At 40.1% G+C, this 19,838-nt stretch overlaps 1 protein-coding gene across 1 annotated transcript in view; it reads left to right on the plus strand.

Annotated features, from left to right (window-relative positions):
* LOC149435445 (erlin-1) overlaps window positions 1-19,380 on the plus strand; it is a 54,800-nt gene extending 35,420 nt beyond the window's left edge. The window contains exons 5-12 of the mRNA XM_089662643.1: window positions 864-925; window positions 2,601-2,726; window positions 5,461-5,534; window positions 5,627-5,685; window positions 8,082-8,173; window positions 8,547-8,636; window positions 13,260-13,339; window positions 14,228-19,380. Of these exons, the coding sequence (XP_089518769.1) occupies window positions 864-925; window positions 2,601-2,726; window positions 5,461-5,534; window positions 5,627-5,685; window positions 8,082-8,173; window positions 8,547-8,636; window positions 13,260-13,339; window positions 14,228-14,422 (778 nt within the window). The 3' untranslated portion in view covers window positions 14,423-19,380. The remainder of the gene's footprint in view (window positions 1-863; window positions 926-2,600; window positions 2,727-5,460; window positions 5,535-5,626; window positions 5,686-8,081; window positions 8,174-8,546; window positions 8,637-13,259; window positions 13,340-14,227) is intronic.
* Window positions 19,381-19,838: the final 458 nt, after the last annotated feature.

A 19,838-nucleotide genomic window follows, 5' to 3' on the forward strand; every position in this document is an offset into this window, starting at 1 on the left:
GCAAAGGAGGAATCGGGGTTCTTAATAGACCCCCTGAACTCTCCATAATGAGTACTTGTCAATGCTGTCAATGCCCAAAGTGTTGTTCACCCCTTGTGATAGTATTAAAGTTGAACTGAAAAAAAAAATGCAAATCGAATAAATAATTTTAAGCACCATCCCCCCCCCCTCCCTGTGCTCACGTGCAAATGCAAAGGAGCATGTAGATCTGGCATGCATATGTAAACTGATTGCACCGCATATCGCTGGGAAATTCAGAGTGACAGCAATAATTCTAGCACCAGAACTCAAGTTTAACCAGCCACAGCTTCAGTAGAAAAACCTGCCCCTGCCAGCAGCTTCATGGCAGGATCCTTGATCTCTGTGTAAAAGCAGCGGTCTGACAAACCCACCAATGAATCAGGGCTGGAGCTTTGCAATAAGCAAAGTTCATGCATGCAGCTGTTTGAAACAATCTAATTCTGGCTCAACAGGTGGGATGTTAGATCTCTATAGATAGACCACTGCTCCCCCACAGAGAGCAAGGGTTCCACTGTGCATTAAGCAGGTAGGGAATAGGCTTTTCCACTCAGGCTGTGGGTACTTTCTAAAGAAAACAAACTAACACTTTAAACCTATTTCTTTATCGTATAGGACAAAGGTCTCCAATAATAACGGATGGGTTATATAGTGCACTTTCAGGTGACTGGACACAAGTGGGTCCTTGATGGTCCCCCCATTCATCTGAAAGATACTATTCTGATACTTATTTAGGAGGTTTGCAAATGTCTCATGTTAGACTCTGCAGTATTTATTTTATCTGTATGAAATGTTGATAGGACATGCTTCCTAACATCTGTACATTTATGCTTTCTTCGTTTTAGTGGGGGTGTTATGATTTACTTTGACCGGATAGAGGTTGTGAATATGTTGACTCCTTCAGCAGGTCAGTATTGTGGTGTCTGTGGCTGTTTTATTGTATTCAAAGCAATATGCAATAACTAACTGTTAACTAGGGATTGTTGATATGGTGATTCTTCAATCTTGCCTACAGCCGGCCATAGTTCAGCAGGGAGCGGTCAAGATTTGAACCATCTATGGGCAGGCTGGTTGTAACCAGTTCAATTTTTGTACAACCAGGATGTCAGATTTTTCAGGCTATAGCCGCTAGCAATATTCACTGTGTTCTCCCGGCAGAGATAGCTACAATACCTCCACGGGAGGGATTCGCCCATCAACACTGTGTTGATAGAGGAATCAAGTGATTTTTTGTCTTGAAACCAGTGGTTGCAGGAAATAAAATCTCATCATCTATGGTTGGCTTAAGCTAAGTTTGAATTCACACTCCAGCAGCCACCACTGAAACAAATCAAATATTTCCAGGGCCTTGTTGCCCCTTATCTTAGCATAGGGGTTGATAATCTTTCAAATGTCATAATTTGAAAGGTTAAATAAAACATGTCACAGTATTCAGAAGGTACATCTTGTTCAGACTCAGAAATTGGGAACTTTCTGAGGTATTTTCAACTCCTGTTTCAGTCTATATGTGTATCAATGGAACAACGACACATTAATAAGGTTATCCCTGTACTTTCCTCCTGTAAGCACATTTCCTGTAAGTACCAGAAACCTGATTAGCTGTGTAAGAAAAGACGACATATCCTTTTCACCCTTTTATTTACTGCCGTGCGGAGTTTTACATGAGTGTGTGTGTATATCTCACATGCTGACTGTCGACTTTCTTGTGAAAGCTGTACAGCTGCCTGATTGCATTCACGAACCCCTCCCCCCCCCCCTCTCCTTCTTGTCATGGTTCCTTGGCTCTGCTGTTGCGGCTGCAGGCTTAGGCCTGTCAATGGGTAGATGGGATGGCGACCAGTGAACATTTGCTGATCTCCCCTAATTAGTAAAACCCCATAATTAACATGTATAATGTCACTTTTCTCAGCCTCTGTGGCCAGGAAAGAAGGTAATTGAACTCTTATTTAAAGAAAAAAAAGTGTAATTAGTTACACCCACCCAACCCTAGAATAAATGTTGAGCATGTACAAATGCATGTAAATGCATATGTGGGGACCACCTATGTACGAAACTTGCTTGTGCATGTCTTCATAAGAGCAATAATTCTAGGCCCATTATTCAGGGTTAATTCAAACTGATTACCTGTAGGGACTTTTAAATCATTGCCTATGGCCCCTTTCATACTAATGCGGTATGGATTGACCGCACGGCGGTAAGCTGTGTTTTCCCATAGAGTTCTATTATGTTCCATGATTTGGGTGCTCTTTCTGAAGGTGCACCAAACTCCTGCATGCGGGACTTTTGGTGTGCTTTCAGAAAGTGCACCCAAACCATGGGGCATAATAGAACTCTATGGGAAAGTGCAGCTAACCCGCACCAAACTCACGAGTACATTGTGCTACACATGGTCAGATTCAGTGCATCATTGTGAAAGGGGCCTATAGAAAATAAGATGTGAAGGTTCCTATTTATTATGGCAGACAGAAGCTGCTTTATAGACTTTAGTTGTATGAAAATTAGAAAAGAACCTTGCAGCATCTTCAGCTTACTGCAAAGCGCAATGTTGATGTACTTGAAATGTGTTCTCTTTCTTTTTACAGTGTATGACATTGTGCGGAACTACACAGCAGATTATGACAAAACATTAATTTTTAACAAAATCCACCATGAGCTGAATCAGTTTTGCAGCGTTCACACACTGCAGGAAGTGTATATAGAGCTGTTTGGTGAGTAAAATTCATTGGAGTAATCAGCGAGGATTACTTATTTCTGAATTATGAATACTTATGACATTTTTTAAAAGCTATTTTTCTGCTTATACGAAAACTACACAAGGTTACTTTTTCTTTATTTTTCGACAAAGTAAAACTTAAAGCTAAACTCTGGGCCCAAAACTTTCATTCCGTTTTCTTCCCTCAATAGCCCCCAAGTATTCCACATCAACTTTGTATGCACCAAACACCTTTGCAAGCTCATATATAACCATACAAAGGTGGCATCACTGTGCTGTGCAGATTTTGGAGCTGTGAGAGGAACTCAGCAGGCCCACCTACTGCAAGATAACATCAAAATACTAGAGGAAGGGGCAGATACAAGACAGTCTTCACAAGGAGAGAATAGCAGGAACTGTAATACAGGAAGCTCCTGCACAGAGGCAGTGATTTAGATGGGTTTACTGCTCAGATCTGAAAGAAAAACACAGATCCTGGAGTTCAGCTTTAACACAGTTCTAAGTGTACTTAGAATAATTCACACATTTATGTAACACCCAGATTTCTAACATTTCGGCCTCATTTTTTTTTTTTTTTATTCCATTAATTTTTTATTCCATTAGGTGTGGGAATCTGTGTTTTATTTATCCTACAGAAAAACAGTTTTTTAAGATTTTTAATGAGACCTTAAAAAGTTGAAATGTTAATATTACTAAAACTTATGTAAACCCTAACAATAAACTTCTCTTACATGATCTCTTTTGGTCTGTTACTATTGAAAGCATTTTGTTTTGTTATTTCATAAGTGCACAAAAACCCTGTTAATCCTGTCAGATATTCCGAGTTGTTGTGTTCTCTGCACACTTCTGTGTTATCTCGGAGTCTGTTTAGCCCCGAGTTCTTGGGAGTTAATTTTTCTGTCCATACAGGGACTTCAAAAGGATAAAACATGGGAAAATAGGAAATGTGCATGTTGTTCAAGGGTTGTCCTGCTTACGGTTTTTTACTTTGTTTTTTTTTCTGCCTTAAGCTGGCAATACACTGAATTTTGTCCATGTGGAAAATTATCAACTGAACGGCAGCACATCCATTCAGATGCAGCCACTGTTTGGCAGGGCTGGCTGTCAAAATACAGTAACCACAGCAGGTGATTTATCCATCTACACTGTACAGTGTGGATGGAGGAATCCGTAATTTATGAGGCTCAGCCTGCAGGATGAATAGAAAAAAACTATAAGTGTATGGCCAACTTCAGGGTAATCCTGTGGATTTAAGAATCACTGTACTTTGACATCTCAAACCTGTCAGGCCCGACTCTGCTTTCCCCATGATGTGTATACTCTCTCTACATAAATCAAATCAACAGGGGATCTGACATCTACTTGCAAGTATGCATGGAAATTGCTTCTCCATTAGAATCTATGGAGGGAAGCAACTCATGTTGATTACCCTATGGCCTTGCTGGCTCAGTGGAGAATGGAAGGGTAAACTAGCAGTACAAGTTGCCCGCTGCTCTGAGTTCTGTAAAGGGGTTGTACATAGCATGGGAAGTACAAGGGGGGCTGTTGAGGTATGGTAAAGTATTGTTTTCTTTTTAAATTGCCTTTAGATGGGCTAGCAGGTACCTAGAGGTAGTTGAACATACTTCATTGCTTTTGCAGCCCTCAAAATCCAAGGGCTATTATGCGAAAAAGATTGTAGGAAATCGCTGACTGGCTAATAGAGCTCCCAGGCTTTTAGGGTTCTTGACGTGTTCTTTCAGTAGACTAGATGTGTGCAGGCATTATGTCAATCTTAATCCAACATGTGGGAATAAAATAAAAATTCTAAATTCTTTTCTGTAGCATTTTAACTGTTAAAAACAACAACAACCGCAGCTCAAATCTCTTATGTACAACATAAATCTTACTGGCCATAATTAAAATAATGGACATTAAACTAATTTTGCTAAAAGCAGCAAACCCCTCAAGGTCTATTGTAGTTGGCAAATGCTTCTCCCTTCTGTTACAATCTTGATAGTATCTTATGATGTTCAAAAGCTGGGTATTAGCTATCAATTCAGCACCATCTGCCTCTCCCTCGTGTATGAGTCCTCTCTGTTTATTTCAAGTCCGTTTCGTGTCACCCGCTCAGTCTACAACACCACTCCTCTGTTTATAGACTAAAGAAAATATAGTGGGGAGCACCACGTACAAACAATAGAGATACTTCCTGTGTACTATTCATCAAAATGTCTTACTGTATATTGCTTTGTTGTTAAGCTAATGACACATAGGCTACGTTCACACTAGCCTTGTTAGCAAGCGGCAGACAGGCGTTTGGGAAGCGTTTTTACCGTTTCCCTAATGCCTGGGAAAATTCTGCACATTGCAGCACATAGTGCTGTTCAAACGAGAGCGTTAGCGTCGCGGCAAAATGGACGCCTCTGGTCGAGTCAGGAGGAGTTGAAGCCTCCTATTCAAGTCTATGGTGACGCTCTGCAAACGCCCGGCCAGCATTTGCGGTGCGGTTGCAAGGCGTTTGCGGAGTGGTAACACCATTCAAACTTCATTAGAGGCGTTTGTGGGGCGTTTTTAACGCTTGGCAAACGCCGGACCAATGCTTGTCAAATGCTATAGGGGCGTTTGGCAAGAGTTGGAAAAACAGTCAAGTGTGAACGAGCCCTTATTCAGTGTTTTGTGCTTGTAAACTGTTGAACTTGTTTTATTTAGGTAGGCCACTTAACATTTTCCAATGTGTGTCTGTATAGATCAGATTGATGAGAACCTTAAACTGTCACTACAGAAGGAGCTTAATTCCATGGCCCCTGGACTCACGATACAGGTATTAAACAGCTTCCGAATAATATAGTTTTATTGAATTGTTATGATTTTGCAAGCTAATCTGTGGTATTGTCTGTAAATTTTGCTATTTAGGCGGTACGTGTAACTAAGCCAAAGATTCCAGAAGCTATCCGCAGAAACTTTGAACTAATGTAAGTCACGTGGCCGACCTACAGATTATAACGTAGATGTGAAAATGTTTGTCTGTCATATTCCGTAGAAAAATATTTTATTATTGTGCTTTTTTCTAGGTCAATTAATTTGCTTTTTTTGTTCATGGCTCCAGTAACTAGCATTTCATGTTTTTTGCAATTGTTGCATGTTTTGAAGATTTTCTCCATGAAAAGAACATAAGTTCTTAAGTGAACAAACATAGTGCAGGCTTCACAAGCATATTAACTCTAGTGGTGCATTAAATGAAAATTCTGGTGCCGAAACCGAAAAGTCAGGAAGCACTTGTCCAAAAACAGAAACCGAAATGGACAGTTTTTTAAAAAAAATTAATATAATTATAATTAATATAAAAATACACTGATTAAAAAAAACTTTGTAAAATATGAAAGATAATCTTACGCCGAGTAAATAGATATCCAACATGTCATGCTTTAAAATTTAAAACACGCTCGTGGAATGGTGTCAGACTGCGGTACTTAAAAATCTCCATGGGTGAATCTTTAAAAATTTCTACAGTTTACCAGTGTAAAGTTACAGAGAAGGACTAGTGCTAGAATTATTGCTCTTGCTCTGGCGTTTGTGGTGATACCTCATATGTGTGGTTTGGACACCATTTACTTATGTGGGTGTGGCCTACGTATCACCACTACTTGCGAGCACAGGGGCACTTTAAACTTTTTTTACATTTTATTTAATTATTTTTTTACACTGTCCCTTTAAAAAAAAATTTAGTCACTTATATTCCTATCACAAGGAAGGCATGCATCCCTTGTGATAGAAATAAGTATGGAGAGATATGGGGTCAATAAGACCCCATGTCTCTCCTCTACAATGTAAAGCATTAGATCAAAAAAAGCATTGATGTAGAGCTTTAAAATAAATAAATTTAAAAAATGGCCTTTTCTACAAGGTGCCAGAGCCAGAAGTGACATTGCTTCAGTCCTCCAAGGGCATATAGATGAGTTGAGGCCATCTTTCCTTCACTAATCTCTATGCCCAGCGCCGGGATCATTCAGTGGTTTCTAAGCTAAGGGTGAGAACCACTTGGTCGCGGTGGTGGCAGTGGCGGCAAGGTCGGTTATTTTCGGCACCTGTATTGGTGCTTTTTTTCATATCAGCCAAAGGCTGATAGGAGTGATTTCAGCCAAAACGTTTTGGCCACCGAAATTTCAGTGCATCCCTAGTATTAACTTTTTAATATCCCTAATATATTGACACAGAAAACTAGTGACAGCAAGTCATTTCTGATTGTAATCTCTGAGTGAGCAAAAGAGTAATGCATGTATACAATAGGAAGAGTTGAGTAAAATCTAAAATAAAAAGAAAAGTTTAAAATACTAAAAATAAAAATAGTATTTAATACAAATAGTATTTAAGTAAAAGTACACCTTTTATTATTTAGAAAACCATTCACTCTGTAGGTTTCTGAAACAGAAAACTCACTGGGTTAATAAAAACTTGACTTTACTAAATTCTGGACAAGGCCCAGTTGTTTCCCTCTGTCCAGTGAGAATGTCCCTTTTGTTCACTAAAGAGTACATAGACTAGGAAGGAAAGTGATGGTTACATAGAAAGCCTGAGGGAGATCAGAAAGGCATACTGAGGTAAAACCGTGGGGGCACGCAGGCAACCACAGTGTAGGCACACAACAGCGAGGATACAACAGTTATTCATTAAATCAGAAGAGTGACGATAATGATCACTGAAATGATCATGGGCTTAGTGCAGAAGGGGAAATGCAGTCAATGTAAGGCATGCTGATCTGGCCAGCTTGAAGCAGTTCTGTTCCACTGTATGCATTACAGTGGTGTAGCTAATACCAAAAGTTTTGAATAGAGGTGTAAGGGGTGTCAGTATTTAATTGCTCTGTGTCTCTGTTAGGGAGATTAACACTCTCTATTTGTCTAGGTGACCATTGTAACTAGCACTGACTGTGAAGGAAATTTTTTTTAATTGTAAGCAGAACAGGAATAGAGGAAAAATCTTCCGCTGAGGACACTTGTTTCTGTAGGAGCTGTTTAATGCACCTTCACATGGATTCGTATGACTGGAATCCCAGGTGTGTGTAAATGATGGTATCTGCTCAGCGTATATGTAAACCAATGACAGGCTGATAGCAGCCGTTCACATGTAGCCACACACCATGGGGTTACCTGCAGTTAGGGAAGGATGGCTGACTGTGTAAACGGCTAAATGGGGGCCTAAGTGGGATTTACCTCACAGAACTGCAATTGTGACCTTATTTTACCTCTTAAGACTTTGGACATATCAGACACATCCAAAATGCTGAAGAGGTAATGATTTCAAATATTTATCAATGTGCAGCATGTAAAACCTTGTGTATTTACCTGGCCAGTGTTTACCTTTTCCTCAGGGAAGGGGAGAAGACCAAGCTATTGATTGCTGCGCAGAGGCAAAAGGTGGTAGAGAAAGAGGCAGAGACTGAAAGGAAAAAAGCGGTAATAGGTAAGTTTGCACCTTCCAAGTGGAATACTGCTTTGAAGAGAAAATTGAATTAAAGAATTAGAAATTAAAGCAAAGCAGGAGAACAGACGAGCATGTGATTTTCTCTCTTGCCTCCCACAATGTAGCTTTTAATCCCTAAACATACCTTTTGTTTCTAATTCTAAACCTATACCTGAACATGTTGTCAAATATTTGTGACACATTGTAAAGTGTATACATAACATTTTTAGATTTAAAAAGGAAGTTTGGTGAAAAACGAGCTGTATTTTGTGGGATTTATGCGTATTCGAATGTTATAAAATACAGTCATAAGAGCTTTTTCTCCTTTTAATGATAGTCTGTAACAATGCACTTTGCTGTGTTTTCATGACAGAGGCAGAAAAAGTTGCACAAGTGGCAAAAATTCAGTATCAACAAAAAGTAATGGAGAAGGAAACTGAGAAACGCATTTCTGAGATTGAAGGTCAGTGTGAGATTTCTTTTCTCTGGTGAATAATCAGTAATCTGTGCATTTACAGATGAGGTCATAAGACAGAAGAACTAATGTGTTCTGCTGTAAGATTTTATTTAGTGTAGAGGAGGATTAGAACCTCTGTTAAAGTGGAACTAAACCCTACTATTCTTTATAGCCAAAGACACTGCCATCCTAGCCTGTTTGATCTGCAGTTACTATGGTGTTGCAGGTGTGATCAGTTATGACACCAGACATTTGATGGCTTGACAGTTTGGTTGAGACCTAACATGATCACACTAATAACTGTAATGGTTATCATTCAAGGCATGCTTCGAATGTAACCATTTTGGTAAACATTTAAATTGTTAGGTTTAGCTCTGCTTTAAAGTGGAAGTAAACCCTCCTATCCTTTTCAGCCAAGAAAGCTGCCATCTTAGCTACTGTTTGATCTGTAACTGCTGTGGTGCTGCACTTGTGGTCAGTTATGACACCAGCCATGTGATAGTTTGATGGATTTGGTTGGGAGCACAGACACATGTGACAGTTGGCATTTCTGGCATGCCTGGAATGTAACTTTTTATATTGCACTGTTAAATAAATGGGTTTAGTTACTTTCTGTGTCCTTGTTTTGACAAAATATCCTCCTCATTTGCAGCCTATTTAACAGGTGTCAGACAGAGCAAGAATTGACAGAAAAGCTTCCCCTTGTTGTGTGTCAAAACAGGAAAGATGGGCAATCCCTCCCCAGGGTCCCATGGTATACTGGCAGCAATAAAAACTCATTTGCTAGCACAGTGAGTTTAGAAGTCTTTTTAGGATTTTATTCATGAGGAAAACTTCCCTTCATTTCCTGTCCAGGGGACAGGTGTCAGACAGAAAAGAGAAATCTCCTCTGTGGGGGTACAACTTGCTAACATATGACCGAAAATCATTTTGATAAAAACTGAGAATATACATTTAAGAGCTGATAGAAGTTCTAACCCTCCATCACTATTTTCAGTTTGAACAAAGGGTTTTGGCTGATGATCCATTCAAAAGGTTAATAGAGTTTGACCTGGAAGAAAGATATCATGAAATATTGTAAAATAGTTTAGTTCAGTTTTTTTGTTTTAAAACAGATTTTGTGCACTCCAGTTTTAGTAAATCATTTCCATAGAGCCAGCATCACTAAATGGCAGACCAACTCCCTATCCTGCCCAGACTGCCGTGGTCGTACTATTGAGAAGCCTGTTGCGCCCTGCAGCCGTCACCGCTGTAATCCTTGTAGCTTCCAGCGGGAGGATAGACAGCTCAGTATGGCGGGTTTGTTTCCCGAGCTACCAGGCAGCTGATTGGTTGCTAGTTCAGCCCTAGCAACCAATCACCAGCTTGCAGCTTCCGGCCTCTGTCCAATCTTCCTGTGCCTCTTGCTCTCCTGTGTAAGGTAGGACAGGAGGGAGGGAGAGAATGTGAAGTAAGGCTGCTTAAGACATTAATGGGGAGATAGAACAGTAATGGGGGGGCTGAGGACAATTATGGGAGAGCAGAGGACAGTAATGGGGGCTAAGGACAATTGTAGGGGGGCTGAGAACTGAGGACAATTATGTGGTAGCTGAGGACATTTATGGGGGAGCTGAGGACAATTATAGGGGGGCTGAGAACTGTAATGTGTGTGGGGGGGGGGGGACCAAGGACAGTAATGTTAGTGGGGGGGCCAGAGGACATTAATGTGAGGCTGGGGACTGAGGACAGTAATGTGAGGGAGGCTGAGGACAGTAATGTAATGGGGGGCTGAGGACAATTATGGGAGAGCAGAGGACAGTAATGGGGGCAATTATAGGGGGGCCGAGAACTGTTATGTTTGTGTGTGTGTGGGTGGGGGGGGGGGGGGCAGAGGACAGCAATGTTAGTGGGGGGGGAGCCAGAGGACATTAATGTGAGGCGGCGGACTGAGGACAGTAATGTGAGGGAGGCTGAGGACAGTAATGTAATGGGGGGCTGAGGACAATTATGGGAGAGCAGAGGACCGTAATGGGGGCTAAGGACAGTTATAGGGGGGCTGAGAACTGTAGTGTGTGTAACAGAGGACAGTAATGTTAGTGGGCGGAGCCAGAGGACATTAATGTGAGGCGGGGGACTGAGGACAGTAATGTAATAGGGGGCTGAGGACATTTATGGCTGGACTTAGGTCACTAATGGGGGGGCTGAGGACAGTAATGGGGCAAAGGACAATTATGAGGGGGGGTGAGAACAATTATGGGTGGGCTGAGGAGAGTAATGTGAAGAGGGATTTTGATGTGAAGGGCAGGGAAGAGAGGGACTTTGCATGCACGTGTCGCATGTTGGGCAGCCCATTCATTTTAAAGTGCTGCCTTACCCTAAAGAGAGACCGTAAAGAAGTTCCTGACCCTGCTTTTAAAATTGCGCTGCACCAAGCCGCTTGGTGTATGTGAAAATGTGCCATAGGTGGCGATGTGTGAGGGTGCATTTAGGAACTAGTGGTACCCCTGCCCACCTGATGAAGTACAGCACATTTCCATGCGGGGTGGAACCACGTTCAATTTCACAAACGTTCTCCAGCTACAAGGTAATGAACCTAAGAGGAGATAGGGGTTGTGATGTGAAGAATTTGAGTCATGGCACAAACATGCGATCCAGACCTCGTTGGAAGAATCTTTTACTGATTGGACCTCCATGTACTTGAATTCAGTACCCCTGCCATAGAGCCTGTTCATTGTCTTATTTGTGCCCATGCTGATTTTGTCATCGGTTTTGCAATAAACAGCAAGCATGCATACCGTCCTAAAGGTTTCCAATGGTTTAGTCCTGGTCAGCTGCTGCTATGGGGTTCTGCTTTCTCTGCTCATAATTTCAGTTCAAGGCACAATGAACAGATCCACTTAAAATACAATAATTTAAATCAAGCAAAAATTGCAGTGTAACTTTGCTGTATATTACTTCTAAAATGCCTTGAAATAGAAATGCCAAAGTGATAATTCATAGACTAAACGTTCTAGTGTTTTATAGGTACTGCATTTAAGATGTTCACCAGTGTAGTTTACTAGAATATAGCCATATAAGCAAATTGAAAAATGTTTTAGTTTTAATGCAAATCTCACATCGGCTTCGGACTGTTTTGTATAGTTAGAGGTGCCACCAGCTGGTGAAATTTGACATTGCACCTCATGGTTTAATAAAATTATACTTTATTAGTATGCTACATAGATGGACATTAAAGGAACCTATACCAAGAGAATATGGATGCTGATATGGCTGACTGCTGCTTCACAAAATGCTAGTTCCATACCTGACATAATGTGAGGCACTATCTGGAACAAGTATGTAAATTAGTTATAGGATAAGTTCACCTTTCTCAAGATGTTACACCTATATTTAGAGTAGAACATGTAACATGTTGCTCATCCACTCATTTCTTGTGATGTTGTGTGGGGGATATTCTCTCCACACCTACTGTCACATTTGAAAACTGCAGAGCTCCGCCCCCACAGCCGTGGCATTCATTCACAGAGTTCTGTGACCAAATGCCTACAAATACCGTCAGTCATTGCGGCAGACAGCTTGCAGTTCTCAATGAATTCCGGGGCACTGATGACTGCTCTTGTGGTCCACTGAGCTTCCTAGATTCAGTAACTCTCTGCTGGTATGGGCTGACTGTACTGAAAATCTGCAAGAGCCTGACATTGCAGATCACGGGTGGGTGCACCGCTTTACAGGCTTTCAAGAAAAAAATAATGCACATTATTTTACCTGCCAAAAAAATGTGCATTTATAATTCTTTTTTAAAGGTGAAATTATCCTTTAAAACTTCACTCTGACATTCTGATCTGAAGGAGAATGGTCCACCTACATTACGGCTCATTCACTATGCAGATGTGTGTGAAACACAAGACTGGCTTAACAGTAAGATAGTAAACCGTACATTAGGTTAATAAAACTGAAAATGTGTATTTAGCTATTTGCCCTGGGTTCTGCTTTAGACATCACCGGTGTTACGCACTTATTTGACATTTTAGCAGAAATACTGAGATTTAAGCTGTTTTTATACTTTTGCTTCCTGTTTTTCTCCTATTTCCCCATCATAAAATATTCAATGATATTTTTAAATACAGTCTTTTCATTTTCTGTTTTGCTATGCAATGCAGGCTGATCATGGCTAGTGGGAGGTGCACATGGTTTCCTGAAAACATCACAGCACCCAATCCCCCCCAGTACTCTTCTCAAGAGCCATTTGCCCTGATGCAAGGAGTCAGCTGGCTCTTGGGAGAAATTATGTTGAAGTTCATTGACGGGTGGCTGGCTGTTTGCATCCAAAAGCAGTCTGCTTAGAAATGCCCATTCCTTCAGACTGCCCTAGGTGTTGCCTACATGTGATGTTGAGCCTCCAAGATTGAAGGAAATTAATAAAAGGGATGAGCCAGGTACAGTAAGGCTGGGGAGGAAATGGCTAGTTGTTTGACTTGCTGCAGTTTCTAATGCACATTGTTAGAAGCTCACAGTATTCAGTGAAATCAAAATGAATAATTCTAGTATAGGAGAGGAGCTTGTGCAACTGTGCAAGATGGAAGGTAAGACTGGAGGTCATATTTGATTTAGCTTGCTGATTAACACCTGCCCTTTGTGTTCTCATCTCAGATTCAGCTTACCTTGCTAGGGAAAGAGCCAGAGCGGATGCTGAATTTTACACTGCTGAGAAGTTTGCAGAGGCTAACAAGGTAAGAGGGACATTTACCTGAAAAAAGTTGTTACTAAAACAAGCTTTATAGTGTTACTAAACCCACAACAGTAACCATTTTCTCTGTCCCTCCTCTTGTTCAGATGTCCACCTGATAAGACAGACCTAACCCGTAGCACATGCTCAGTTTAGTGTGTATTGCTAGAGAGATTTTTTTTTTTTTTTTTTTAGGAGAGTGCATGTAATCAGCACAGGGCCGATCAGCACAGTCTAGACAAAAGTCAGGGGTTTTGCATCCTTCTAGATCAGAAAAAAAACTTTTTAACCAGTGCTCTGCTGAAGTCACAAGACTGCTCTAACTGCTGATGATAAAAGGTATTTAGCAGTTTATATTTACTAAAATAATTGCACTTCCACATTTTGTGTACTGTGGGAGAGCAGATATAGTGAATGCAGGGTCCTGGGTTTAGTAACACTTTAAGAAATGTTCTCACCTTAGTTTAAATTTCCCAGGTTTATGACAGGTTTACCTTAAGAGAAGTTTGGGAAAAGAATAAAAGCAAAAAAATCATATCTAGATGGCTGCAGACCAAACCCAGCTGCAGCTGTCCCCTGCCGGCTGATGGCTCATTTCTTTGTATTCAGTCTGCAGAGAGCTGGTGACTGTAGGTCACTGGCTCTCTGCTCTGCCCCTCCAGCTGGGTGATGTCAGATGATAGTGGGTTTTAGCCAGCTACAAGGGGGTCACAGGAGTGCAGAACGAAGTTCACTCCTCTGCTCCATAGGAGAGATCTAGCCAAAATAACTTGGCCCTACTTCTCATTTAAGGATAATTAATAGCTGAGAAATAGATTTGTTTCTGGATCTCTCTTTTCTATGTGCATTAACTTACTATGTATCTCTACATTTGTCACATTCTCCTTTTCAGTTAAAACTGACACCGCAGTATCTGGAGCTCATAAAGTATCAAGCCATATCAGCGAACAATAAGATCTATTTTGGAAGTGACATTCCCAGCATGTTTATGGATTCCTCTTCTCTGAAACCTCCAGTAATGGAGCAGTATGGTGGAGGATTTTCAGACAGAGAGAGCAAGTCTCAGAAGAAGGCTGGGAAATCATGAAGATGATCTGCTGAAGGGAAGACTCTTTGCAGCCTCTTGGATATGAAGAAGCTATAAGGATGCAACCCGATCAAGCACAACAGCTTTCTGAAGACTTATCATAAAACGTCAACTGCCACTTTATTTGCTCATGATTTTTCTTCCTTTTTGAATTACATTCTTACAATAGTTAGCCTTTCTCCATCTTTTCTTTGATCTTCCAGTTGAACATCAAGCTGTATAGGAATGATGATACCCGGTGCTCATACTGAGCTTCGCATACAGCTGCGTTTTAAGCAGTCATGGGCTGTTGTCCGTTAGACACTACATCTTCTAAAATGTGCCTCTTGAACCCTTAGAGGTTAACGCTGAAAGGCTGGGATTACTGTTTGCAGAAGCAGCGAAGTGTTGTTCTGTATACAGTGCCTATAATTAAATATTAAAGGAAGGCAGAATTCAGTTGGAAAAAGGATTTTATGGTCTGTTGTGATGGCTTTAACAACTGTGCTATCTGTACTGTCTTCATTGCACTATAGTGACCTTGAGAAATCCAGGAGATGCAAACCCCAGTCTTAACTGACTTACATCTCAGTGATTCCTCTCTGAAAGATCCCATGAACACGATAAAGATGGCCTTCTGTCATTGAATGGATTGTTGCAGAAAGCTGTCCTTTCACCACTTTTGTACAAGCATTTTTAGCAGGTTCTTTTTGGTATTCGTTGCTTTGGCCGATATCTGGGATTGTCCTGAACATCCTATTCTTTATTTCCTGTTGTCTTACTGTAAATAGAAAGTGTATCCAGGTTGTGAGCTGCTCTGAGTTTTCAGAAATTCTTTTTGGTGCTTGTTTCCCACAAAACTGAATCTAGGCCCATATTAGATTCTGCAGACTGGTTAAAAAGAATCTATATATTAAAAATTCCTTGAGAATGACTCTGTAGGGATATTAAAAATAGTACACCCAAAGAAAATATACTTAACTGTCCCTCTGCCTGTTCTTCATTTCTTTTGCTTTTTTCCCCAAAGGAACCCACTGTTAAAATCTTTAGCATCTCAGAATCCTAGAAGTGCTTTGGTTCTACCCTGCAGCCACAGTAGTAGAAGCTGTTGGGTGGAACCACAGACATCCAGCATACCTGGAAATGTGTGACAGATGCTGAAAGTCTGCAGCCAATTTTGCTAAAAAAAAATGAAAAAGACTTTAAGAATGTGTGGCTCATCCGGTAAGTATAAATAGTCTTTTGCAGGGTGGGCTTTTTTTTTTTTTTTTTAAATCAGCGACAGAGTCACTTTAAGGACTGGCATACACCAGCACTGATAGCACTTCATCTGAATTAGCTTTGATGCAGGACAGACATTTTATTTAACTTCTACTTTTCTTGGTGTTTATACAGTTTTACAGTCTCTGATTCTAAGGAGCTTGCAGAATGTTGTGAAGCACATTGGTGCTTGTGGACAAGGTCTGAAAAAATAGAGACATTAAACGTTTTACAGGTATCAGCTAATGCTCATTATTTGAATAATTGAATTAAATCGTTAAGTAAAAATAAGTAAAAATGTACTATTTAGGGAGAACAAACATGTTAGTCTGTCTTGTTTAATAGAGATTATTGTAACTGATATGCCTGAGGTTGCTTAGCAGGTGGAGAGAAATAACTAAAGCTACTGAATATTTTTATTAACTACTTTATTTTTTTGTATATTTTTTTGGAATGGTAACAATTTCATTGCTTCATCTTACTGGAAGAAAACATGACCTAATAATTGCCTTCCTAACTAAACGAAAGGCAACCCTTTTTTTTTTTTTTTTGATTTGGATAGAGTGGAGAAGGACTAGAACACCTCTGTTTTTATTGATGTCTGTGTCCCCATTGGGGAGAATCACTTTCTCTATTTGTCCTGTTTGCCATCACCATTGAAAGTAAAAAAATCACACATTTTGGGTTGTCCACAGAAAAGCAATAGAGGGGAAATCTTCTGGTGACCTGGTGGCCCCCAAGAGATTCCCTTCAATTTAAAGGGATTTCCTCTCACTTCCTGTTTTGGAAATGGAACAGAAAGTGAAGGTAAATCTCTCCCATGGGACACATGGCAAAACAAAAACCTTTATTTATAACCCTCCCTTACTCTATCCAAAATGGAGAAAAAAAAGTTCTATTTTAAATGCTCGTATTCATCCAGTAACTCAGAGAGAAAAGTGATAGACTTCTACGCCTGAAAATGCTAGTTGCCTGTCTTCTGGTCCGAGTTATCAAGACAGAATTAGTATACAGATCAGCAGTTCTGACTTCTATGTACTTTTTTTGGATCAATGGCTCAGAGTGTTTAAGTTCAGAGGCAGCCAGGAATCTACCATTTTCAGGAGGAGGTCAACAATGGCTGCCTCTATTTTCTCTCAGTACAGGTTTACTTTAACCTGCCCCACCAGTGTTAGATGATATTTGAATCCGTACGATGGCGTAACACTGCGTGCTGAACTGTTTTTTATTTTTTTTTTTTTCAATAGCTGTTATATTAATATACTTCAAAGATAAGAGATGGAGCTTCGCTAATTTGTATCTAAAAATTACCAGTTTAAATAATGTACACAATAACATAGAACAAAATCCCACATAATAAAGTCCGTGTAAAAAAGTGATAAGTCCAAACTCCATCTGTGAACACGCAATAGTGACCTCAGTGTTCGCAGATCGAGTTTGGACTTGCAACTTTTTGACACGGACTTGATTATATGGAACTTTGTTCTTCACAAAATTTTGCACACAAGTTTTTGATGTATTGTGTGCATTATTTAAACTGTGTTTGATCTTTTATAGATTGGATTATTCACATATACTTTAGCAGAGCAGTATCTTACCTTTGAATTTCATTATATACACTTTTTTTGTGCCAACAGCTTGAGGTTTGGTTGTAGCGCAACTTTTTTTGATATACGTAAATAAATATACTTGCTTGCATTTGAGTGCACATCTTTGTACACAGTAGAAATCTCAGATTCCAGTCTTTTCTCAGGGGAACAGCTTGTCTAATATCCCAATCTGCCCATGACAATAATAGTATCTTTTGGCATGAATTGACTGCAGTACATTTTTAACCAGCAGGATCATTCAAGTGAAAGTCTGATAACATTATAATCTGAAGGATTGCAAGTTTGTCCTTCATTCTTTGGCATTTTGTGCATTGAAGCTAAAGAGCATGTGTTCAAGAATGTAGATATGATCAGCCAGTTGAATTGTGACTGGTTGGAATTAAACCCTTCCCCCTTTTTCTAAATAAGATCACCCTGCTGCAGCTCTCTAGTAGCCATGTTTTCCTACATCCTTGATTGGCAGGATAGTGTTCTCACTTTGTAAAAGGCAACACTCTTCCCATCACTTATATCCACCCAAAAGTGCTTCATTTGAATTACAAACTCATTGGAACTTATTAAAAAATAGTTTAAGATGTTGTATTCTGTTTAAGAAGATGTATATTAAATTAATTCAAAGGCAGCATTTGTTAGTAGTTTACCGCTGCCAGTATTAAAGATTTAGTCCACCCAAAATTGATATAATTTTTTAAAATGAATATTTCAATTTATAATTGTGTCGTCATATTATCTTGGGTTTTTTTCTAGGGAGATCTTTTAGCTGTTCTCATCTGCTGTAATGTTTCATTCCAGTTTTGAAGGTATCTCACCTTGGCAAGACTGAACTCTTTCTCTCTTTGTTAGAATGTGCCTCCCACCCTTCCAAAACCATGTGGGTAGGCTAGCTGGCTTACACCTAAACTAGCCTATACTATTTGTGTGTATATAACTCTGAGGGGTTTAGGCTGTAAATTCCTGCATGGGTGGAGAGAGAGCTGTGAACTCTAATGGGTTTATCTTGCTGTGGTTTTGATGCAGCCAACTCCCATCTACCTAAAACAGATCTCATTTTGAATAGAGGTGAACTCTAACCACTTAAAGTTTAAGTTCATCTTTACCATAAAGCACACTGTGCTGCCACATATGGGTATAGCAGTATAGTGTGCTAAACCTAACTGATAGCCAGGGCTCCCTTACTGTTTAAAGAACCTAGGCCAAAACCACATTAAAAAGAAGCCCTCTTGAAATCTTCTGCAGTCTTTGATATCTCTGTCCTGAACTATTGTAGGGACGAAGCAGCTGTTAGGACCAGCTCCCCCAAGTGCCATGGGAGGGAGTGCTGTCCGTTCTTTCAGGCTGCACATTTGCAGAATGTACTCTCTCCTGTGAAAGCCACTGATGGGGATAGTATAGTGCGCTTTTTGGAAAGGGAAAACTTGCTCTTTAAAGCTGAACCCCAGGCAAGTGGCTAAATGTGTAGAGGAAACATATAAAGAGCTACTTTTTACCTGCTAAAGTATTTGTATTCCTGCTGATCCAGTTCTGTCATTTACATGCCACTCATCACAGCCAGGCCAGTGGACACCACTTTCTCTTATAATACTGTAATAAGCATTCAGTGGATTCCTCACTCCACCTCCCGTCTGCTGACTGGACAGTGAAAGAGCAGCCACTGGCTAATGAGGTAATCTTTCTGCTCTCTCCTCCTATCAGCATATTGCTTGTCTGTGCATTTGCATGCAGCACACTAAATTGCTCTGTCTGATTGCTGCTCTGAGAAATTTTTTTATTTAAGAATGAATACAGAGTTGCATTCACTTGCGTCTATCTGCCTGGTGTTCAGCTTTAGAAATTCAAGCATATGTCACGTTTTTATCTTTTAGCTATATTTTTGTTAAAAGGAGGGTCAGTAAAATAACGCTTGTTCTGCGCCAACAATAGTGTTTCTAGCAGGTACATGAAGAGGAGAATTGCCTGCCTTAATATAACTACACCACTACTTTCTTCAGTTTCTGATGTGCACCACCATTTTATATTGTTCAATGACATCTCTACATTGGGAAGGATATTTATATGCAAATGATACTTTTGGAATTAAAAAAACAATAAAATGATTATTTTGGTACCAAATCCAGAGTCTGGTAGTGTATCCTTTGAATCTTTTCATGTATGTAACTGCTATACAGATTGAAATTGCTGTAACTTTTTATTTAACACCTCTTGGTGCTACAGGACAGTCGGCTTTTGCATGAATTGTACCTGTCAATCCAAGCTTCTAGCAAGCCTAATAGCAGGACCTTTTCCCGAACTCATATTTTTGATTGGCATTTCTTTACGTACATCACGGGATACAGAGCAGGTTATTCATGACAATGCGAGTTATATGCCACCTATAGAGGAATGGACACTAGCAGATAAATCAAACAGGAAGTCTTCTCCAACATAACCCCTCCTATACAGGAAGTACTTCAGTTTTTTCGCCAGTGTTTGTAAGGTAGATGTCACTGATGTGCTGCGTGTGCTCTTGGAGTATACTTGGAGGTCTAAAACAGTTCTGCTGAGAATCAAGGACTTCGATTGAATCCATT

The sequence above is a fragment of the Staurois parvus genome, unplaced genomic scaffold (genome assembly GCF_062004578.1).
Source record: "Staurois parvus isolate SC_StPar_1 unplaced genomic scaffold, SC_StPar_1.0 ptg001507l, whole genome shotgun sequence".
NCBI classification, from domain to species: domain Eukaryota; kingdom Metazoa; phylum Chordata; class Amphibia; order Anura; family Ranidae; genus Staurois; species Staurois parvus.